Source organism: Prinia subflava, chromosome 4 (genome assembly GCF_021018805.1).
Source record: "Prinia subflava isolate CZ2003 ecotype Zambia chromosome 4, Cam_Psub_1.2, whole genome shotgun sequence".
NCBI classification, from domain to species: Eukaryota; Metazoa; Chordata; class Aves; order Passeriformes; family Cisticolidae; genus Prinia; species Prinia subflava.
This window is the reverse complement of record NC_086250.1, coordinates 16,726,362-16,751,288: the sequence shown is the minus strand read 5'-3', so window position 1 is coordinate 16,751,288 and position 24,927 is coordinate 16,726,362. Positions and strand designations below refer to the sequence as shown.

Here is a 24,927-nt window from a genome sequence, read left to right as displayed (position 1 = left end):
AGGATGTATTCAGTAAAAAGAATGATAAAGTGCCTGAAAGATTACTTTCTTTTTACAGCCAAAGAGAACCTATATGTGTCAGAAATGCTTGTTACTGACTATACCTCCAGAGGCATTAATAAAAGCAAAATAATCTGCCTGTGCTAATCCTGTGGTACTGCAGTCTTGTTCTGCACTGTGACCTCATGTTCAGTCACACAGTTTTCTCCATAACAAGCCTTGTCTGTACACCATGCTCTTTCAAGATAATTAATGATGTGAAAGATGAGAGAAACAGAAAGCGCCTGCACTTCCAAAGCAGTCAGAACAAATCAATAGTAACTTCCACTTGTCTTGCAACTGCGAATTGTGTGTCAGAATCCAGGCTGGCAACAAGTGGTACCCTTTGATGAATGCCACCCCCAGTACCTTGTTTCACCTCTGCTGTGGTAAAATGTAACACACATTTTTGACTGAGGAAGTTCCCCACAGTAGTTTTAACTATTTTGAGAAGGGTCATACAAGAGAGGCAAGAGAGGGCTGTTACCCTTGGTGCACTGTTTGATCACATTTTCAGTACCTCGCTGCTATCACAAGCTTTTTTTGTAAGGAAGCAGTTGGGTTGTATTGACTGTAAGGCCAGAAATGTCTTTCATATAATTACTTCCTTTTAAGAAAATGGCTCGGTTGGTTTTCCCCACTGCTTCCACAATATTCTTCATCTCATTCATGAGTCAGAAGCCTCAACCTTGTTTATATGCAAGTCTCATTTTGGATTGCCTAGGGAACCTGTCACTTTGCCTTCTTTGGGAAGTCACTGTAAGCAAACTAGAAAGAACCAGTAAGGACATCTGGTTTAATCCTTGTGCCACTGGAGGTAAAGCTATAAAAAGTGTCTTAAATTTTTATCACTTTCCACATCAAGCAGCTGGAGGAACCTACTTTGCAAACCATTTCCTCCTTTCCCCAGAATACAAGCAGTACTCTGGCTTCCTTACTGTCAGGCTGTCATTGAGATTTCATGTCTTCAAACAGTGGCTTGGAATTCCAGGTCAGATAAGGACGTATTTAACCACCACCAAAGACCCCCAGACAGTCAAAACAGCATACAAATTATTAGGGACATTTGGCCTGATCCTGCCCTCTGAAATTGTCTGTGTATTTTATATTTTTTATTAGAGTAAATGTGAAGAAGTGATCAAAGGAGTGTCATCATGTGGTCAGGGATTTATGTCTGTAAATAAACTCCATAAAAATGGACTAGGCTTCCTCTTCCTCACCACAGCCACAACTATTTTCAGAGATTGACCTTGGTATTGAGGAAGGTGAAAGCCTGCACTACATCTGTAAATAGAAAGATATTGAGGTTAAAGATCTGAGTTTTTCTCTTGGAATCTATCTTTCATTTTTAAAAAACATAAAGATGCATTTATAGTGTGCTAGCTCTTCCCACTTCCATTAATATTTAACAAAAAATCCATATAAATATAGAGTTTTTCATTAGCATATGTATGGCATATCCATACTGGAAATAGAAGACAATATTTTGAACCTTATAATAAATCTGTAATATGTTTTGTGCTTGAAAATGTGTGTTGATTGGAAGACAGAGAAACTGAGACACTTGTTTCTTGTTCAGCTGATAGCAGATATCTTACTGGATGTCTCCAGGGGTGTCACCAGTCTTTGTTCAGTGTCTTCAATTAGGCACTTTAACGTAGCAGTTCAGTGGGCAGCAGAATAATCTGTTAGAATTTCCAGTAGCAGCTGATAGCAAATTATGTTTACCCCTGGCTTAAAAGCCTGGAATGGGCTTGGGAATGAGGGGAAAAAGGCTGTTTGCTTCATGCTGCAGAGACAAGCTAAAAGGCTGGTTCCTTGGAACATCAAGAGAGAACTCTATAAATGTACTGGAAATGCAGATTGCATAAGTGAGCCACAGGTCATGCAGGAGCTTTTTATTCTTAGTTAGAATCTCTCTTACAAAGTTGCATTATCCTCTTCAGAGAGATTCTTAGTCCCTACGAATTTTGCTGATGCTATAGCCTCATGTGTCAGTCATATGTTTCCTTTCTTCTCTTCTGTCATTTAATTGTTTCATTCTGCTTTGAAACCCCTGGATTTTCTTGAAGTGTTTTGGTATTCACCCAGACAATGTTTTATTTTTAATCTTTTTTATGTAAAGGTTTACGTTTATAGTAGGTGTGATTTCTATGTTCCAATGGCCACCATTAAAAGTAAGTCATAAGCTTCATAACTTCATCATCTGTTTTCTGGTGAAGGAACCCAGCACTACTGTCTGCTGTCAGACTCTATATGATTTTTGGGTATATGGGGTATGGCTTCTTGGGTATACACCTTGGTGAGGGTCACAGGGTAGATGTTCTACACAGCAATTCAGTCATACTGCCAACATATCGTGCCAGCACAGCTAACTGGCTTTGGTCCATTAAATGCTCTGTGGACACCTCTTCAGAATGGTTGGGTCACTGTCCCTCACTTGTCATGGTCAGTAATAGCAGATTTCCTACTTGAGTTTTCCCATATGGCTGTGTTGAAAAATATCCAGATTCTGTGGTGCCAATTCCACAAAGTACCCAAGATTGCATCAATATTTGTGTGCCACAGCAGCCTTGAAGCTGGGCTTGAGTCTAGATGTGCTGCTTGGCCCCACCCCTAAGGCCAGGTCATTCTCAAAGGTAGTGTAGATAATGCAAGGATAATGTTTCTTCTAAGATAATGACACAGCCAGGGTGGACTGTATACAGCAAAGGCCTGTTCTGCACGTTGGATGTACCATTCCACCACTTTGTGTTCTTTCCATCTGGCCTTCCAGCTTCATTACAGGATCAGTGTCTTGCAGACAGGATGGCACAAGGATCCTGCTTAAGAGGACTTATAATATTACTTCCTGCAAAGACTACAGAGAGGGAGCCTGTTATCAAGGGATTTTTTACTTATCTGCTGCCTCAGTGAATATAAACATAAATACATGGGAAAGAAAACTTTTGTGGTAGCAAAATCAGGTTTCGTCATAGAGTAAGAAAAAAATAAAGGATCTTGAAGAGATTGTGATTTGCTAATCCCTCCATTTGCGTCAAAACAGGATTAATAGTACCTGAAAAATGTTGAGTTTCCTTTTCCATTGTGGAGATTAAATGGGAAAACATGCTTAGATCAAAGTTATTTTTATGCTTTTTAAACTGAGAGTCAAGGAAACAGGGGAGAGCAATGAATCTATGCAAGATTCATTGGTCTGTGCAAGGATAATTTTTTTGAAGAGATGATACTAAGATATTTAAAGGGCACATCAAATATTCATGACTTGTTCTGTAAGCCATAGCATTCTACTGGAAATTCACCTTGATGTGACCTGGGTTGTTGCACTGGATTAAGATGTCTTTGCTTTATGAAGTAAAAAGATGCACAGGTGGTATTTTTAAATAACAGGATTTTCTCTCTTCCCATTGCCTATATCCACCATAACATTGTTCCAACCTTTTGCTTGTCCTAAGCTTCTTTTTTCCTGCAGAGAAGCTGTGCTGTTTGTGGGTAACTGATTTTTTGCCATTGGTTGTTTTTCCTTTGTGAAAAACTCAATAAATTTCTTTAATGCCCAAACCATCGTTTTGCTCAGTACCTGTACTGGGCCTCTGATGGTTTTGTGCAAAACCACTCCTTTCCTCTTCCACAGAGAGCAAAAAAAAAAAAAACATTTTACATGTTATCCACAATGGAAGCACAGTCAACAGTATTATTTCTTTCTCTGCAGACATCCAAAAATTAAGATGGAACCTGGTTCTCTAGGGGTTTCACTTTCCCTCTGTGTACAAGCATTTGAGGAAGAATGTCAGATCCCTTCCTACGACTTCTCAGAGATAATTTCAGCTATAGAAAATTATTCAGGGAGAGGCTCCCTGCCCTAATGGCAAGAACTGGACAAGCTAATTGGCGGTTTAGAAGGTCTTGGATGTTCTGCTGTAAATCCTAGGTGTGCTGAAGTCATTGCATTTGCAGTCTTAGCTTTGAGTGGCTTGTTCAGTTCCTTGTTTATCCAAGGACACATCCTAAAACCCATGGGGTAGAATGCCTTTTCCAGTCAGATGTCACTCCTCTCTGTAGCCTTCTGATGCCATTGTGCTTCTTAGAGACTGAGTATGTCCTTCTGGTTCAGTGTCCCTCCTGCGTGTGTTTGCACATGGCAGAGGTGGAGTGGGTTGGTCCCCACAAAGCCTTGGACAAGGTACTGCACCTTTTCCTGGAGCTGCAGCACAGGTAATGCCAGAGCTGGAGGGCTGCCAGTTTGCCTCGTGTGCCAGCACAGCTCAGCTAAAGTGTCATCACCACCTGGGGACTGTCATCAGCCCTTGCATGTCTGCTCTAATCCACTCACAGTCGCAGGTAATGAGTCATGCCTCCTGCAAGATGTCTGAGAGGCACTTGTGTGGATTTTTATTCCCCTCACCACCACCCCCCTCCACCAAGCAGGAATATCTGATATCCAAATGTCATGTGTCAGGTGTAACTTCACACCTCTGAATTGAGAATTTTGCTTATTATTGTATAGTCAGTAGACTGTCTCTTGGATGTTCCCAAGATCAGAGGCCAGCCCTGCTGGAGGCTAAATACTAGGCTTCTGCTCCTAATGCAAAGAATTCTTGTGATGTTTTGACATCCTGTAATCCTTTTGTTCATCTGTATAATGTTGAGGCAACAGCTCTGCATTGCAGAAAAATTCAGTCAAAAGAGACTCATGTTAAGAAAGGCAGCTGACACCAGTTTTATAAAAGCTACTTGAAAACTGAGTTTATGAGTTTATGCAAGAGGTTCATGTTTGCATGACAAATACCGTTCATTTTTAATAGCTACCTTGACTAACTATCCCAACTGTTGTCTTCTTGGCAGTGGCATACAGGATCTCCTTCAGAGTCAATAGCTGGATTCTAACAAGGGAAGCAGTATTCAACCTCTTAATTACCTCTCAACAATAGATTTCTCTGATGGCAATTCCTCTGAAAGAGCTCTTTTGTAGTAACTCTTCTGTAATGAGGATTAACTATTCACAAATGGTAGAAATAAAATACTGTACTTAGATACAGTTTTTATACAAATAAGTATAAAAAGTAAAATGTCTCCATCTGCTTTCTTAGAAACATTTGAGTATCTGTCTTAAGATCATTCCAGAAGGCCAGCTAGCCCAGATGCCCCAAGGAAAAGCCTAGAGAAAGGGAGAAGGACAGGGTGAATATATGAATTGCCTTGCCTTGAGTAAATCTTCAGCCTCCAGTTATTTGTGTCTTGAGGACTCTCTAGAAGCGATGATATTTAGCAACCCTCAACATAGTTCTTTTCCATGGATTTGTTTGCTCCTTCTGAACTCATCTCAGCTGCTGACAGGGATTTTCACAGCATGTTCCATGAAGAGCCACATCATCTTGTTTCACCATGCTTTTATCCTGCTACTTCTAAGTTTTCTGTGATTCCACATGTATTGGAGGGGACAGGGAACAACTGATTCCTAGGCACTTCATCTTTGCCAATCCTGGCTTTATAGACCTCTGTCATATTGCTATCTATCATCTCTTTTTCCAATCAGAGGAGCCCAAATTTTCTAATCCCTTCTGAACTGGCATTTGAACCTTCAAACAGTGTAAATATTTTCTAATTCTATTCTATCTGTTTTGAGAGAGGGAGAGTAGAATTGAGTATGCCATTCAAAATGTAGGTGATCAGTGTTTTTATAGTCATGTTTATATAGTGGTTACTTTTCAAAAGGAGTTAAAAACAGTCTGTTTTCAAGATACAGGTAAATATTGTGCCATCCTAAACTATCATAATAAACCTCTGAGATGAGATTAATACTGGGGAAATAAATTCTTCTCTGCTGCCAAAAGACGATAGGGATTCTACTGTAGAATTCAGCTGTTTTGGAAGCGTGGAAATGCACCAGCATTAAATCATTGTTGCCTAAGGTTTTAATGTGCTACCCACTTGTGGCTGAAACTTGCAGTTTCATTTCAGCAAGCAGAATATTTCTGCAGGGTATGGGATTGTACTTTCTGTGCATGTTAAACCCCTCTTAGGTATATAAATGTGTGAATCATTGAACCCAACAAAATACCAGCATGAAAAAATAAATTAAAATTGCTGACCTATGCTCCGTCTTGGAAGTCTTTAGTTAAAAGTGGTAGCACTTTTCTCATTATTTGTAGAGAGGATGTGTTTTTGGACTGTGTTGTCTATATGCTCTGTGCAGATGGTGAGAGCCATGTTAGAATGTATTTGTTTGTTTCATAGGTTCAGAAAAGAGTTCCCTTAATTTGTAATTTTTCTATGTGTTGTGCTATCTCTCTTAGAGGTTGCAGTTGGTGTTGGAGTTGTGTACATGGCCTTAAAGGAGTAATTATTTAACATAAGATGAAAATCTGATGAAACTGAGACAGCAGTGACCTGTTTATTGTATAAAGTTGCCAATCTCCTTCTAACTTATTCCTGACACTTCCATCCAACCAGTGTGCAAAGAAACCTCAAAACTATGATTAAGATAGTATCCACCCAGCGGCATTTCTGTGAGAAGGAAAGCTAAAACTGTGTGTGATTCAGGAATAAAATTCTGCCTGTTATAGCAGTTATCTCAGCAGCCTGTGGGCATATATGTACTCAGAGTTATGGGCTTTCAACAACATGATCCCTCTTGTATTTGGTGAAATTTACTGAGCTGTCATGGTAATATTAGTGTGGCAGGAAGAAATGCACAAAGGAGAAGAAGAGGGACCGTGAAAATCCGCGAGAAGAATCTGTCTTAAGAAAATATTTCAGGACAGGTGTCTTGAGAATCTCAGGCTTTATAAAGTTTTGTAAGTACAGGGATTTCTTTATTTGTTTTTAATCCCACTCCAGAAGCAAAATTCCTGAGGTGGTATTTTCTGTGGGATTCCTGCTTTCCTTGCTGTTTGTTTGGTGTTAAGCAGTAAAACAGTTCTGACTTTCTGGCAGAGGGAAGGAGGACCAGAGGCTGTACACCAGCTTGTTCTGATTTTCTGTGCCAGTGCTGACTGTACACTGTTCTACTTTTTCCCAACTTGATGGAAGAAACCCAAGCAACTCTAAGCATGTTTCTTTTCCTCAAGGACAGATTTGCTCAACTGCTTTACCTGTTCCCAGAAATGATAATAGTTGACCAAAGTGCTATTGTGATGACAAATGGGAAATGTAATTTGTGTAGAGATACATGGTCCAAGATAAGAAAATGGGTGGTATTTTGTGCATGCAGCCTCTTTTTTGGCCCTCAGGTCTCAAAATCTTGTTTTTGCTTTGAGGCTTGCTGTAGAGGGCACAGGCTGTCACACTGCTGTAGTTGGGAGGGTGGTGGTATCCCAAGTAAGATATTATGAATAAAGGAAACTGTCATTGCACATGCACTTCTTCTTACATATAAACACTGTTACCAAGTGAAGGCATTTAAATTAGCAACTTCTTTTTGTTTTGGTCCCTCAACATATTTTCTAAACCAGCAACAGTGAAGGAACCCCTTTACACATTTCTCAGTGATGCTTAGTGTTGGGTTTTTTTAAAAGTAGACTTGGGAGAAGTTTGGCTTATGGTAGAAATGGGTTGGATCATATCCCATGTCAGAAAAGAGACACAACAGCACAAAAAGACCTCAAGAGATACAAGTGGGTCTTTTTTCAGTACTTTGAAGGTGGCTATGGAGCCAGAACTCTCCTTATATGAGATTTTCTAATGCTCTTTTTTCATGAATGAAGGGGATTTGTGTCTTAAATCAGATATGCATTATTGTTATTGACTCACATGTATAAATTGTATACATACTTTACAGGCAGTTCCTGGCAATCAGCCCAAAGGCGTTTAAGTTGAAGGAGAGCAGTGCAAACAAAACAACAGAGGTTATGTGGAAGGGTATATAAGAATGATAATAGAAAAATGAGACTCTGAAAGATGAACATGCCTCTGTACTTCTAAATTCTTATTTGTTGATAGACTGGTAGGTGTTTTGAATATCTTGTGGAACAGTGACTGCAAACCATGTGGATGAATGATCCTTGTGGGAAGATGATGTAGATGACTTCTTGGATGAGATAGTAGACACATAGTGAAAAAAGAGTTAAAATTACGAAGACACTGCCAAGCACACAAGCAACTACAAATTACTATCCTTTTTGATGTGTCATGGAAGTGGCAGTGAATTCATACTAACCCATGTTATGGCGCCCTGGGGATGTGGACAAGAATTTGGTGGTGTGAATGTCAGGCTGTGAAGTCACTTGGCAATGTGTAGTAGCTTGAAGCTGTCCTAAATCACACGGACTTATATCTTCAACTCACATTAATTTTAAGAACAGTGTGTCTCATTTTCTTGCTATCTTTAAGCTTGTAGACTTGGGTTTTTTTGGGGTTTTTTTTCTGAAAAGTTTTTTTATCCTGTAACATTCCATATGCTAGCATGATAGTAAGGTGGTAAGTCAGCAGGACTTCTTTATGGGGTTTCTTGTCCAGTTCACAGGTCATGCACTGGCACTAAAGGACATGCTCAGCTCCTTTGTTTCCTTAGAAATGTATGTTAACAGCCTCTGCTCAATTCACCTGGCTCTACAAGCAACAAGGCACAACCATGGTATAAAATCAGTAGAACATGGTCTTAATTCATTATTCCTTACACTGTGTCCAAATTCAAATGCTGCTTGTAGGAACTACAGGGCGAATACTGAGTTAAGTGTATTTCTTTTCTTTTGCTTTCTGCTGAAATTACACACTAACCTGTGAGAAGTATTTGCTTTCTTGAGGAGACAGGTTGTTGGCATTCCTGGTGTGTCTGTGCATCCAACAAAACAATGTATTGGAAACCATTTTGTATTTCAGTGTGTTGAATAACACTGAAGCTATTATCTGCTTTATGCCATAAGAATTGACTGAGGTGCACAGATTTTTGTAGGCTTCTGTAGAAATTACTTGATTTTTTAATGAATTGAGCTTCAAATACTAGTTTGGGGTTTTATTTTTTCATTCAGTATGTAACAATAGAATTAAAAACTCTCTTGACTTAGCAATATGAAATCACCTTTCTCTAAGATTTTGGCAGATTCTGCATTTGTATAATAATATAATTCCTTGTGAGTGCAGTAATTTAGACATGTTCATTTTGGTGGTAAGCTTCAAAGTAGTTTATCTCTTTCCCTTTCACAAATATATTAAATGAAAACCTCTAACAACTTATACTTAAAACAAGAAATCTATACCAAGACTGGTTTTGTGCAGTCCTGGGTTAAGGCACCTGAGGCTGGTGAAAAGATGCTCATTTTCAGTACCTGAACAAATAGCAATATCAGCACAACTTTAAAAGTGCTCTTAAAAAGATACTGCGTTCTTTTCTTGGTGGTGATTAATATATGAGTAGTAGATGACTGATCACACATGGTATCCTGATTACCAGTCCCAAGATGGGCAGAGGGGATGCAACCTGTTACATAACTTGATATAAAGAGAAGAAGGAATTCAGCACGTAGCACACAGAAATTTCTAAGAAAATGTTGGAAACATCCTCAATCAAGAGTAACACCATTCATTTTGCTGCATCAGTCACCTGACTGTCTGGTCTTGAAGAAAGCAGAGTTGTGGTTCAGTGTCCTTCAGACACTTCTCACTGAAAATGTGGATTTTGACTGCTATCATTTCTCAGTTAAAAGTCTTAATGTTGCCATGGTCCACAAGGAGAGGTATGAGGAGCGTAGATTGTGTTTTTAAGAAAACAAAGTAGACTTATGTCAATGTTATTTTCTACACTAGTGATCCAATTAGTATTTCCATTTTTCAAATTATATTATTTTTAATAAGTGATTTTATAATTTTTTGAGGACCATCTTTTCATGGTGTTCAGTCATGTATCATGTTGTATATGTATGTATTGTCACATTTTTCTATCACGTTTTTTCATTCACATGATCTAACATAGACACGTGCATACAGTCTGTATTGGCTGGAGCTGGTAGTGCCAACTTAAGGTTTTTTATCAGGAGATATCTAGAAATGTTTGGCTGTACAGAAATCTGAAAGGCTTGAAGCATTCAGGTTATTTCCACTCAAGTATCAGTTTCATATTGAAACTTTTCTAAGATGAGAAGAAGAGTTTGTTTTCCAAAGAGCAAGGTTAAGAGAAAATAAAATGCTCTGTCTGAATTTTAAAAAGAAGTTTTAGTGCACATTCTGAGCTTTAGGGGATGTGTGTAGGGTGCGAAAGGAAAGAGAACAAGAAAGTTGTTTGGTATGAGGGAAATGCTTTTGCTGATTCTGTGGGGAACTGCCAGTTTCTGGCTTAAGTTTTAAAACTTTAGGAAAATGTTTGCATGGGGTTGACAAAGACTTGTTAAAGATTTAACAGTAAATTGTCAGGGGATTACACCAGTTCTGTGCTTATGAGGTCTGTAGAGCTGTACCATAAAGCTGAGAGGGTTTTTTCTGTTGTGTTACACCGAGCTTGTTATGACACCAGGCATTAGAAGTGTAAGGACTGATGAGCCTCAGGCTCTTGGATGCTGTAAACTGATGCTGGCAGGAAGAGGGAGAGGCAAGAGAATGGGGCAGAGGGAAAGGTTCTGCCTGTCCAGTAAGAGTGAGACCAACTGAGGAGCTTACCTGGCTCCAGCTTAAGGAAAATATAGCTGTAGGTTCTGGAGAGGTGATAGCTGAGACTGGCCAGTCCTCTGTTGCCAGCAAGTGTCCATGAAACCCTAAAGTTTTAGCCACCCTAGCTGTAAATATGCATCAAAGACTCACCTGGCATCCTCTTCTCCTTTCAGTGTGTTTGCCACCTTCTGCATGAAATGAAATGGGGATCCTGCTTTTGCAAATAACATTGTTACATTTTGCCCAACTGTGACTAATAGCAGAAGGCCCAGTCTGTGCCAAAGATCCAGCAGGGTGGGAGAGAGCAAGAGAACTGGATTTATGATGTTCTAACTCAAGACTTCATTGCAATGCGTGTGTGTAAGAGGATCCAGTTGTGGTTGTTTCACATAATCTTAACTGCCATTTCTTACAGTGTGAGTGCTGGTCTTTGCAGTACTAACAGCCTTCTAATTCAGCTGCTGTGTGGTCTGTCTGCAGATAAACATTCATGGATACATATGCTGTGGCACATGTGCGTGTACACATAAATATATCTGTTCCCGTGACTGTGCTTAGATAAAAGGTTATGTTGGACTGCAACCAGGAATAAGACTATTCAGAGTTGAAAGATGAAAATATTATGAGTTTGTATGGTTTTTTACTCTGAAACAGGTTTAGAAACTCAGTCTGCTAGAGCGATTCTAAGATAGGTTGAAGTTCAGGCTTCTTACAATGCAGCAGAATTACAAAAACCATACTGGTAACTCCAATATTCCTGGAATGTTTCTCTTTAGTTGTCCTTCCTCACCCCACCCATTCCACTATTCAAAAAGCAGTAGTAACTTTTCAGGTTGATAAGAAAATGGTAGAGAACCACCAGATTTTTTTGTGGAAGAATTGTGCCTAGCACATGGCAAAGACTGTGATCATCTTTGGAGCTAAGGGGATGGAGTCTGTGGAGGGGAGTGCAGTGAAATAAAGGGAGTGATTATCAGGAGGCAGCAGCAGGGCTGTGCAGGCAGGAGGGGGGAGTGTGAAAGAGTTAGAGGAAGGGAAGCCACTGAAGGTTCAAAGGAAGTGTGGCATACAGAGAAATATCTTCTAGGAGAACAGAGATAACTTCAAACAGGCTCTAAGTGAGGTGAGGTAACTAAGAAATTTCAATAACAAAAGTGGTGCAACCTGGCCTGATAATTCTGACAGCAAAAATGAAATGTTTGTCTTTAGAAGTATTTGGGGGAGGGGGTGGGGATTTTTGGAGGGTTTTAGGGGAGGGGTTTTATTAAATAAGCAAAATCTTGAAAATAAATGTTTGACATCTGAAGGGGGTAAAATTTCAGGAAGGCTCCAGTAGTTGACAGTGACTCAAAAAAATGGAGAGACAGTTACCCTTTCACCTAGTGTAGCTCCCCAGTGCCTTTTTGAATCAGTGGTTGCAGTTATTTGCATAAATTCAATAACTGAATCACCCATAATGCTGAATTGAAGGGGACTGTTGTAAAGCCCGGGACAAATGGACATAGCAGAAGACATCCAGATCTGTTCAAATAATAAGCTTACTCATTTTGTGAGAAATGAACTCCAAAACCTCAGCAGATAAACTGTTGGGTTTTACAGAAGAGCTTTTATTGCCATCTACTGGCTTAAATAGGCAGCTTGCTCGACTGCATGCCCTTTCTGAGAACCATTTGGAAAATGTTTGCTTACTGAGAAAATATTTTGAAGAGATTGTTTCAGAATATTCCTTAGGCAAGCTTATCTTTGGCATGCTATCAGACGAGTCTGTGTGCAGTTAGCTATGTTGTCATGCCAAGCTTTATGAAAGGGGGTTCATTTAAACATCTGGAACCTGACACACCCATAAATGCACTCCAGTACATGCTTCACTTTGCAGGAAATCAGCTCTAGGAACACACAGAGGATTTTGTGTGTGTGGTGTGCAGCAGGTTGTGTGGGCATGTGCTTTGAAAACTGGAGTTACCAATGTTTCTTTCAACTTCCAAACTACATAAAATTAAGTAGGATTTGAAGAAAAACTTACTCTTAATTAGTTCTTCAGATTTTCCAATTACTGCAGAGCCCCCCAAAAATCAACAGAGAGTTTTACACTTAGAGCTTGATTAAGTCTGCATCAAGTCACTGATAAGGTGAGATTAGCTTTTTTTATCAATATGGTTATGAAAGTAAAAGGCCAAATTCTATGTCTTTCTCAAGCAAGATACCCATTGAATAAGATCTTTAGGATAATTTCTCTAAATTCCAAAGCCTTTTGTGTATTCTTCTGTCTGTTCAGTATGAAATTTCTAAGAGATTTTCGGGTTTATTATGGAGGCATCAGTACTGGCTGACAAGTCATCGCCAGGCTGCTGTCTAACTCAGATTTGCAGAGTGTTTTTCTTTCATCAGATGAAATAGGTCTTTGTACAAGCACTCCCAGATTTGGGGAGCTCAAAATGAGAAAGATCAACAGCGACATTAATCAAATTATTTCAAATCCTGCATCCATTTTGGCTGGAAGAAATGGAAATATGACCTGGCGGTGGTAGCCATTTCAGTCTGTACACAGGTGTCTACAGCCTTGCACTCACAAGTATACAAAAAGTTCCTCATTCAATTATTAAATCTAAAGAAATAGCAATAAAAAACAGTAGCAGCATCAGAAGTCTATTTTTAAACTAGATTTATTGATTTGGGATTTTAACTGATATACTGCAGTAAGGTGACAAAATTGTGGAGAGTTTGTTTCTTTTCCCTGGAGCCCTCGTGTTCATTGCTGAGACTACCATAGCCTGACCATCCTCTCAGTGGCCATTGTTTGCAGATCTGAGCCAAAGCCTTTATACTCATTGTCACTTACTGTTCCTGTTTCTTGTCTTTGTTCTTTTCTCACAGCTACAAGCCCCCAGTGTGAAAGGCTTTGATTTTGCTAAGCAGCATCTGGGCCAGCACAATAAAGATGATGTCCTGATTATCCATGAGCCAGCTCCTTTACCAGGACCTATTAAGGATACTACCCCATCTGAAAATGGAGATCTGCCCAGCCCCAAATCCAAGACTTCCACAAAGCCTTCAAAGACTGTTCGACACAGAGGGAGGTCAGTTCACAGAGATAAAAACAAACTGTAGTAGACAGCAGTTTATTAAGGGCTAGCAATTGCAGTATTTTTAGGGCAATTTCAGTGGAAAGGACTGTTCCAGAGCTCCGGAACTTGCATTTTCTAGTGAGCCAGCACTGTTACACCTCACTACTCATTAGTACAAGGTAGTGAGAATTTAGTGTTCATTTTTCTTTTAAAGGGAACATACCCAGTTAAGAGGGGTATTTAAGACACTGCTGAGCTGACTGGAGCCAAGTCATTGCTTGTTCATTGGAAACACCAAGTTTGTGTTTTCCAATGCAGTCTCTTTGTGATCTCTAGCTACTAAGCCAATGGGTGGTTAAAAACAAATGAAAGCCACTGACAAAGAGTAATGTGTTTCAATCACATTAATAGTGATCAGTGTATGTATGAAGAGTTGGGATTTCCAAAACAAAGCCATATCTCCAGAATTCAGGGAAGATGCTGAAATATTATTTATGATTAACTGGGGGGGGGGGGGGGTCTTGTAGCAAATGAGCCTTATTCAGAAAAAGGAAGAGTAATTCACAGCTGTGCAAATGGAGAAGGGTCTGTCAACCAAGAGCAGAACTTTCCTAACCTTTGCCAATGATCACATGATGTGACTGTCCCTTACTGGAAAAAATTGTGTTTGTAGGGTACATGATGTAACAAAGCTGTGCATTAGAGATGGATCTATGCACAAAAATATGTGGAAGGTAACATGTGGGAAAAACATGGAACTCTGAGAAGACCCCCTCTGAGCTACACTTTCCAGTAATTCTTCTCCCTCTCTCTCACTCTCACACTTCCATGTCTCCAGCTCTGCATTCCCTGTGCTTATACCTGTGTGATACTGCACAGTGGGAGGAAAAAAAAAAAAAAAAGGAAACAATCAGGGGCAGGGTTGGATGAGCTGAGAACAGCTTGCTGCAACACAGCTTGCTCCTCTGTTCAGCCCTCTGTGCTTCCTCGGAAGCCCCAGTTGTCTTAAGATCCTTGCTTGAACTTCCCCATGTGGGCTTCATAAAGCTCAGTTTCCCTTCCAGGAAACTTCCTAACTCCTGACAGGCCTTGTAAGTAGAAGACTGCCAGTGGTATGGTGGAAGGTGGGCAAAACTGGAAAATAATGGAAGAAAAATGAGCTATACTAGTTTTGGTGTAGCTTACAAAAATTAATACAAAGTAATATAAATCTGAAAGACAAGTGTTTCTGTGTTTCTTTGTAAAAGTTCAGAAGTGGCCCAGGACAGAGATGATACGTGGGGGAAGGCAAGGCATCTATATTTCTGTGCAGATAAGCATAAGAAATAGGTTTTGGATTTGAGGTTGCTACTGTATTTCATCTAGAATAATGCAGAAAATTAAGCAGGAGGAATTTCAGAAGCCAACATTCTAGTAATACGCCATGATCCCATTGTAGAAGGCCACCAAGTCATTCAGGTGAGATTTGCCCTTAGTGAAGCCCTGTTGGCTGTCACCGAGCCCCTTCTTGTTTTTCGTGTGCCTTAGCATAGTTTGCAGGATAATCTGCTCAGTGATATTCCTAGGCACAGAGGTGAGAGTGACTGAAATACAGTTCAGACACTTGAAATGTTTTCAAAAGAGACTCTCTCTCTTCTCCCTCATATTCCCTTAAGAACAAATCTTCCTTTAGGCTTGGAGATGTTGTCATCATCTCCCTTACCATGCTGATGTGCCCATGTCAGCTTGCGGTTTGAAACACTTATTCCCCGAGGCAGAAGTTGAAATGTGAAATGGTATCATACTGTGTTGTGTTGGGTTTAGCTGCTGGATGTTTTGTGAGGAAATACAGAACTCAGTTCATCACAGTTCAGTTCAGGATTGTGTGTTACATGCCAGGAAATCTAGCAGTACACGTTCTGTATCTGTAAGAAACAACAAACAAGAATAGCTGAGTTCAGAAAGCTCAGCATCCCTAGGCTCCAGCTAAGAGTTGGACCTGTTGTTTTGACTTGAGAGTATACAACTGCATACCCCTCAGCAATTACAAGAAATGGCTGATGTTGACTCAACACTATTTATGTTCCTATAATTATACTTGGTGGTAATTTGGCTACGCTGAGAAAAGAGTATGAAGGGAAATGCAGAGCACAACGAAATGAAACAAAATCAGCAGGAGATCTGGCCACAGAACTCCAGCCTCATACCCTGCTGAACCAGGACAAAGGTGATGGAGATGATAGCTCTACACACCCTCTCCCCCATAGACAAAGATGCAGTGATGCAGATCTCTAAGCTCATTGAGGACCATTTATCTTCTTTTCCCTGCTATTATTTTTTTAATTGGGATGTGACATTACTATTACAGTCCTGTAGATCAGGGCATTGTTTAGGGAGGAGAAAAAAGGGAAGTTGAATTCAGAGCTGGAAGGAGTAGATTTAACTTCAATGGACTTCTCAAGCTGCATGTAGTTATCTTAGTCTGTGAGCTCTAGGCAGGTTGATATTTAGCCAAGAGCCTCAGTAACCAGTTCAGATACCCATCTAGCCCAAGCAAATCCTGCACTAATGAGGTTAATACACAGACATGTGCACACTCTCCATGATTAACTCCCTGCCAAAATAGAATATGAGTGCTCATGGGACAAAATGGTCACTAGAGACAGTATCACAGGGGCTGATCCCAAGTGGAAAGACAGGCTTTGGTGTCAAGCAGTGGTGTGGGCTCTGCATTTTTTTCTATTTTTATACCATCAGAATAATTTTACAGCTGAAGTATTTTGTTGGGGAAGATCATGGTGTTTTTTTATTTTTCTGTATTGCCTACAAAAGCTGCAAGCACTGAGATTGTAATTTTTAGATAACAAATGTTCTTAAGAATCATGTGACTGCATGGAATAAATACATAAAAGAAGCATTTTTGAATGGCTTTACATTGGACTAGTCAGGGAAATATTTACACAGATTTGTATTGTTAGCAAGAGAACATTAAGTTAGCAAGGTTGAATGTTAGACTAGTTACCTATGTGGGTTTCATATTCCTAATATAATTGTTTTCTTTTTGAGAGGTAAATTGCTAGTTACAAATGCAGAGCTTTTTCTTGTAGTGTATTTTAAAGGAAAGATTACTTAATAATAATGTCACATGTGAATTGTGTTGCAGTCATTTTTCACACACAGCAATGGTAGCATCGTGGCAATGAATATCTAGCTATGATAATGTATTATAAATTTACTTACAAACAGAGGAAAATTTTAGCAGACTTCACGAGATATTTTAGCACAGGATTCTTTGTGTGTGAGAATTATGCCCCCTTGCAAACTTGTGTCACATGTTGGTTTGTTTGTTTGTTTTGTAATGTTTGTGGCAGAATTTCGCCATCAGATGCTGAATCCACAGCAAGTGAACAATCCAGCGGGAGAGAGACAGGAGAGGAAAGTGCCAGACCTTCAACTGCTGCAAACGAGGGCAAGCCACGCAGAGCAGTGAAGAAGGGTTTGTTACCTTTTTTTTTCTCCTTGTGTGCTCTAGTGCTTTACTCTAGCTGAAGACTTACTCTGGTGCTGTAACTTTTCTAAACTCACCTTTGGCTGTTGATTTTTCTGCTTCTTGTCACAGAAAATCCCTTCATATTTGGTTTCTTCTGTTGAAACTGAAGAGCTATACATTCCTTTCATTCCAGCAAGCTTTTGAAATAAATGGCTTAGCAGAAATGAATCTTGCCTCCTTTTGTCCAGAGAACTCTTTCCAGCTGGGCCTAATTGTGTCTCTCATGGTAGCAGAATTGCAGACAGTTATACAAATAAGTTGTAAATCAATTATCAAAATGCCTGCATGATTGTAGATTAGAACAATCAAAATTCAGTGTTACTGTGTTAATAACACTGGTATTTTTTTATAAAGAACCACCTTGCTTCCAGTTAAATTGCCACTATTTTTCTTGGAGGTACTCTAAAAATATATATATATATATATATTCTTATATTTGAAAAGATGGGAAAACATCTCAGGAGAGTCAGAGTTCCTGCAACCTATCTGACCTGAATTCTCTTGCTCTGTTTTAGTGTTCTCCCATTTCTTCTTACCTGGGAACTCCAGATTAATCTCTTCATTTTCTATCTGGCTTAAAACTTTATGTAACATTTAACATTTCCTTTTGGTGTAGAAATGTCACATGTTACTGCATCTGGATCACCTGGTAAAGGCAGCAAGAGATTCTGTAAAATGCATGCTTTCTATCTATCGTGCCCTTACTGGGTAAAATGCACTATTTTTTCAGCATTTGGTGCCTCTAGTTTGCAAATCATAGGGACTATTTTTAGCATTCAGAATTGGAGGCACTGTCTGCAGAGAGCTCTCTCCTGAATGGAAGATTCAGTTCCCTTTTTGTGCAGCTGAGATTTGGCAGTTTGATCCATGTTCATGCATTTCATTCAAAAGTAAATGCAATCATCTTACTGCTGTGGTTTTTTTCCAGTTGCCATTCTAGCTAAATTATTTGTCATAATTACTGTGTTGTCTCTTCTTTTTCCTTTATGTTGTCAGGAGCAAACAGAGTGGGTAAGTAACCAGAGCTGGTAGTTGAGTACAAATATGAATAGGGTTGTTGGGGTTGCTGCAATTATGTCTTAAGGATGGAAGAGTTTGTCTCTTCTGAGTCTAAAAAATAAAATTGCTTTTGAAGTATAAAAGAAGTCTCAGTAATACAAATTATAGTAATCCCGCACATTTTTCTAATTTTTTTCCTCCCAATTCTTTCAAATTATTGAGGAAAACATTGCTGCGAAAGAAGCAAAACTAAGGCAGCTGTTGGTCCTGAAACCAGCTTTGTATAAACAAGTTGGAGATAATATTAGGGTTCATGTCTTTACTGTGAGCCCAAAAAAACCACAACCTACCTGCAAAGAAACACAAATATTTTGTTGTGAACTAGTGTTTTCTTTGCCAGGATTGAGGCATGGCAAACACAGGGCAGGAGACAGCTGATGCTGTCTTTGATGATGTAGAACACATTTAGTGATACAATGAGGACTGTGTCCTCTGATAGCACTGACCATCTTACAGTAGCCAACCTTCTGCCCATCCTTCTGTACTATGCTTTCCATTGGTGGGTGTAATGAGTCATCTGCTGCATCCTAGGGATGTCACCTACTGGGATACAAGGAAACTGTGTGAAATGTATCTCTAATTGCATCCTCTGGCATGGTTAACATACCAGTGGATGAGTTGAAGAATCCTATTGACTTAATCTGGTTTTGGATGAGGCCTTATGCACCTTGGCTGCTGTGTCTCTTGAGGGTGTGGGAAGCAGTAGCCTTTCTCTGTCTCCAGCTGTATTGGTTTTCATATGAAATCATAGCTTCCTGACATTTCAGTTCAATTAATGGTTTCAACTCAGGGAGCAGTGATGAGCGTGGATCCTGGCATGTGACCAGGACTGTATGGACTGGTTGTTAAAACATGACCTGACCAGTATTGGGATATTAAGTACCTCTCCATTATTTCTTAGCTTCAGTGGAATTATTCTGAAATCAAAATCTCATTCATGTAGTGCCATCTTATGCTTATTCTCTCCATCAAAACTTCTACAGGACCTCGTTCATGTGTTGAGTTAGAAAGAGTTTCTCCTTTTGTTGTATGTATAAAGTGCTATGCTGTTCCTGACTTAATCTACTTTTTCTGTACTTCAATCTTGGTTTGTATTTATAGACACATTGAGTGTAGGCACAGAGAGGATTCAAAGGTCAGATGCAGATAAGAGGGGGTTTTTCTGCAAAAAGGAGTAACATGTTACTGTAGAGCCTTACCAAAATTTGTCAGTGGAACTTCTGTTTTACAAAATGAGTTTAAGAACCCTTTCAGCTAAGAGGCCCCTGCCAAGTACTTATTTGTGTGTGTACACGGGGAAGTTATGGATGAAATGATAAAGATTCAGAGTGAATGCTCAGTGTAATTGAAAATACAGGACCTTGCTCACCAAGTAATACAAAAATATCCTTAATTTTTTATGTTGGAGGTCAGTGAGCTTGGGAACAGCTGATAGAGTGAAAAGGTGAGGAAAAAATTACTAATGTGTGGGAAAGATGGATGCAGAAGTTCAGATTTCTATTGACTACACAATTGCTCTGAGGGATTCACACTAACTCCTTAATATATCTTGTGCCCCTCTCTGTGAGCAGCAATGCTTGCACACTTGTGAGAGATGCACAAAGATGAGGCTGTGAAGATGACAAATGGTTAGGATGATACAAATAACTACAGAAGAGAGATGGATATGTTTCATTTAGGCTCTGTGTCTTGCAAAACATTGGGACACAGAGGTCTTGAATGGAGCTGTTTACCTTCTTTTTAAGAGCAATTATACAGAGAAATCACATTTATAAATGATGCATGCCTTTTATAAATGTGTATTTTTGACAATGCTTTGATCAAGTTTGAGAAATACGAATAGGGATTTTGCTTAACCTGTGGCCAGACTACTTTCCAGCCCAAAAGTAGTATGCTGTGAATATAACAAAGCATACTATTCCTTTCTTGTCCTGCTCCCTTGTTGTGCTGGAAAAGGGAAGCAAAGGAGCAGGTCGTCTGCACTACCAGCACATGCTGCAACAGGATCACAGCAGTGACTATTTTATTTCCCTTCCTGTCTGTTGTAGTTGGATCATGTTGATCGACAATTGATTCTGTATCAGAAGCAAATGAGATTTTCCTCCTGATTTGAATATTGAGGACCACTTCCCCTTATTAGTCTGTGGAAAGATGTGGGACTATTGTGTTCCTTCATAAGGAGAGTCACAAGTCTTGATCTCTCATTGCTTCTATTTCATGGTGAAAAGCAGTTTTGAGAATGTTTGACTTTATCACGTGGATAAGACAAAAGGTTTTGAAAGTTTTCAGTAGCTTTTGCAAGCCTCATCTGCATAACAGTTTCTGATTTAGGTCCAATTCAGAAAAAAAATTACTAAATCCGTGCTTAACTGCAAATCACTGGGGCGATCCTGTAGATTTCAAGTCTTGTGAGGGAGATGACCGATTTCTATTGAAGTATTTAACTGTTGGCAGGACCTGGGGTGCACTTCCATGCATACTGCTTTTCATGTCCTTTGCTGATGGTATTTGAGTTGGTTTAACCTCTTCAACAAATTACAACATGACAGTATTTATACAGCTTGCTTATTATGTGAACTATTTATCCTGTCACAGAGAAACAACCTGCTTTAAAAGCCTTAATCAGTAAAATGTCTGTAAAATTCTTAGTGTTTTGTGCAGATTTCTAAGGGGTTTTTTGTTTGTTCCTGTATCGCTCCTGTCACTTAAGAAATGTATTTTGCATTGAGACATCTTTCATTGCTATTTGAACCCCCATTTGAGCAATTTGCATCTCCTTAAGTACTGATAAGAGGAATCATCAGTACTTAGCAGTACTGATGCAATACTGTACATCAGTACTTAGCAGAATGTACTTAAACAGCTTTTAATGGAGTAAAGTAGATTGAGATTTTGGGGGTTTGCAAGTGCCAAGAGCTTGATTTACAGAAATAAAGAATTGACAGCTCACCTTCTGGAAATACAATGGGAAAATGTTTACAATTTACAAAGCACAGGGTAAACTTGCACATGAAATGTGAGTCAGCTGGAAGGCCTGTAGGGCACATTAGACACAGATGGAAAACAGGGTATAGTTTTGTAGCACAGCATCTGCAGAGCTTAACATTTGCCTGTGATAACTCTGGCAGCACTGCTTCACTCTGTATTGGTTCTGATGATTTAGGACCTCCTCAGACCAGCAGTGGAAACGAGCAGCACTCCTCAGCCTCTATCTTTGAACATGTGGATAGGATGTCTCGTTCCTCAGATGCCAGCAGACGGGTCCCCAGCAAAATCCAGCTGATTGCCATGCAACCCATGGCAGCTCCTCCGGTTCAGAACTCGGTGCTCTCTGATCGAGTGGCAGAGACCAACAAAATCAATAAAGAGGTATTTTTGGAAGTGCTTTGAATGGTTTTGGAGGATTGTGTGCCTAGCCAAGGGGGCAGTGAAAAGTATCCAGTTTCTTGTTATCGGGAGTTCCTTGTAAATTCCTGAGGAGATAAATCTTGACAGGTTACAGGAATAATCCTATTTCTATCCAGAGAAATTATCTGACCTGTTTTTAAGAGATGCCTTAACCAAAATTTAAACACAGGATTTGGTGGTCTGGATACCTTTGTGTTAGCATCCTTTTGCTAGTAAGCAGGACATGACTTAAAGAGAGTTGTGGTAATTAATGTATGAGAATTGGAACATACGGCCCACCTTGGTTTTCATTCTACACTATTCTTTTACTTTTCAGAGCTCAGATGTTGGTTATAAAAAGAAGCTATCCCAAAACATTCTGGGGTGTGAATTTGCAGCCCAGTTAATTGCTTTCAACTTCTAATGTGTTTACCTGACAGTAAATATACAAAATTTCCTGCTTTCTTTGAGGCTTATGCTACTGTAAGCAGAGTATGAGCATGTCTGGGGCATGAGGAGAGAGGTGATGCTTTGTAAAACCACCTCACACACTGCCTGAAGTGGCACCTAGCTGCATCCTGGTTTGGTACGGGGTGTAAGATGACATTTTTTCATAATTCAGAGTGGAAGATTACTCAAACCTGTAACTGAACTTTGTTAAGAATCTATGTTTCTCAGTACCTTACTGAATAGAAGCAAATATATAGATCTAGGATACAGAAGCAAGAGGAACCACAAAACAGAAATCTGTCTGTATGGGCAGAAGGCATATGATTTTAACTATAAAGAGCAAGTCTGACTTGTGTCCTGTATATGCTTTTTTAATATATATATTTTCATGAGCGAACACACAGAAATCAATTTTTATTTGGTTCTTAGTTTGCTGATGCAGATATGTTCCAGAACTAGTCCAGCACAGGCAGAGCAGTTGTTGCTACCTAAACTTTTGTTCAAGTGCTTACCAGTGATAAGAATTATTTCAGTGGGTTCTGAGCCCAGACTTACACTGTGGTGTTACAACAGCTTTTCCCAAATAATGAGATGCACTCCCTGGAATTTGAAAACAGGTAGGAGAGAGACCTTTAAACTCAGCCTCCAAGATGATGTAGAGCTGAAAGTGCCATGTTCATCAGAGGATCTGGGCCCTTGTGTTGGTGCTGTGTTCCTGCATAGCACATGGCAGCCTCTCATGCACAGCAGAGGCACTGAGTTATGAGCTCACTTGACTCTTGAAGTTCTTGTTTCTTACGTGATGAAGGTCCTTAAAGGGAAAGGGTGGCAGATTTTACCAGTGTTGACCAAATATCTGTCTGCTTGCCTAGCATAGCTAACTACAGACTGGTTAGTCTCATTTTTTCAGAGCGGTGTTATGTCTGGCAAACAGCAGGAGTTTTTTGTGTTCCTCCTGCTTTTTGTTAACAAACTGCCACTTCCCTCTAATTGCACCTGCTGTGCTGGCAATCGTGTTGTGTATAATGGTACATCTACCTGGGGAGACAATGGGGAGATTGCAGAATATCCAGGAAGGAAAGTATGTTCATAAATTGTGTGACTTATTTTAGTCCTTCAGAGATTTGGAGGAGGGATGCAGGGGCATGCAGAGAGAGGGGGAGGAGAGGTTTACAGAAGAGCAGCAAAATCCAGTTTGAAAAATGTACAACTGAAAAATATTCCTCTTTTTCTTTTTTTTTTCTTTGTCCTTCCCTCTTTTTTTTCTTGTCCTTCCTTAAGATACAAACAGCCCTGAGGCATAAATCCGAGATCGAGCATCACCGCAATAAGATTCGCCTCCGCGCCAAGCGCAAAGGGCACTACGAATTTCCAGTGGTGGATGACGTGGTGGTGGTTGACTCCAAAGAGCAGCACAGGATATATCGCAAGGCACAGATGCAGATTGACAAGATCTTGGACCCTGGGGGCAGTGTTCCTAGTGTCTTCATAGAGCCCAGGAAGAGGTAGAGATTTCAAAGATGGAACAAACAATTTTCTTTTAGAGTCAGTGCCCAAACTACATCACAACTGTACTTCTTAACTGTCAGAGCTTAAAATGATTTGGATCACTAGTTTAATTTGAGTTACCTAGGTGAAAAGGATTGGCTTGTTCTAAACACTTCTATTTATTTCAGTATATGCAATTATGTTTTGATTTCAGATTAATTTTTACAAGTTCTCAGCAGTGAATTCTTGATAAATAAGCCGAAATGTATGAAAAGAGTCTTAAAACAATTTAATATTTGCTGTTCTGTTTGTTTGAATAATTCTTGTGTGGTGTAGAGGGATCAAAATTGCAATATCAGCACTAAAAAAGAAACCTGCAAGTAACATATATGCAAGTAATATAATCAGCAAGTAACAATATATTTAGAAAGCAAGAGGGGGGGAGGGGAATATGTAAAATAAGGAAGATCTTGAACAGCCTAAAAAGCATGACGATTCTGAATGTTAAAGGCAAATTCACAAATCAGTGAGATTACTCAGAGGGAATACATAAAAGGTTATAAGGCACATCTGTCAGCCTCACAGATCTGCCTTCCTGGCCTTGTATTTGCAGAGAAACTTTTCCCTGGGTTCTGTTTCCGGCTTATGAACACAGGCACTTTGTTCCTGGAGCACTGGGGTGCTTCTGCACTGATAGACAGTAGCTTTTCTCCAGTGGTGTGGGTTCCTCAGCTGGTTTGCCTGGTAGGGTTCAACCCTCTGCAGCAAGCACAAAGCCTTGTTGCCAGTGTGGTCTGTTCTGAGGCTGCAGATGTGTCACACATCGGGCTGGGGAGCTGGAACACAGGCAACTTGGACAGATGAACGTAGAAGGGAGGTGACTCTGAAGAGAATTTAAAGGAAGAATGGGATATTTTGGAGAGTTGCCAATGAGTGTGTTATTAAGAGAGACTTGAGGAAAGAGATTTGAGCTACCTAATGGGACTTGCATGGAAGACTGGGAAATGTAAGAGAAACGGGGCTGAGGCAAGGGTGACTTGAAGGAAATGGGCAGAGGAGTTCAACCCTGAGTGGGATGCGAAGAAAAATTTCAAAAATAAATGTGATTACCTCTGTGTCTCTCTCTCTGGTTTTTATTTTTTTCCTTTTAAGTTCTCGTGCAAAACGTTCTCCCAAGCAGCGCCGTCGCCATCAGATAAACGGGAGCCCGCTTGATGCCGAGAAGGACAGGTTAATCACAACTGACAGTGATGGGACGTACAAAAGGCCTCCAGGAGTCAATAACTCTGCATATATTGTATGTATGTCTCTTGAATGGCAGGAATGTTC

At 39.8% G+C, this 24,927-nt stretch overlaps 1 protein-coding gene across 2 annotated transcripts in view; it reads left to right on the top strand.

Annotated features, from left to right (window-relative positions):
- Positions 1 to 24,927, top strand: part of KIAA1549 (KIAA1549 ortholog) — a 141,405-nt gene that overhangs the window by 100,870 nt on the left and 15,608 nt on the right. For both annotated transcript variants that reach the window (XM_063395665.1, XM_063395664.1), the window contains exons 11-15: positions 13,495 to 13,697; positions 17,036 to 17,160; positions 21,437 to 21,642; positions 23,392 to 23,615; positions 24,751 to 24,895. In XM_063395665.1, coding sequence (XP_063251735.1) covers positions 13,495 to 13,697; positions 17,036 to 17,160; positions 21,437 to 21,642; positions 23,392 to 23,615; positions 24,751 to 24,895 — 903 coding nt within the window. The remainder of the gene's footprint in view (positions 1 to 13,494; positions 13,698 to 17,035; positions 17,161 to 21,436; positions 21,643 to 23,391; positions 23,616 to 24,750; positions 24,896 to 24,927) is intronic.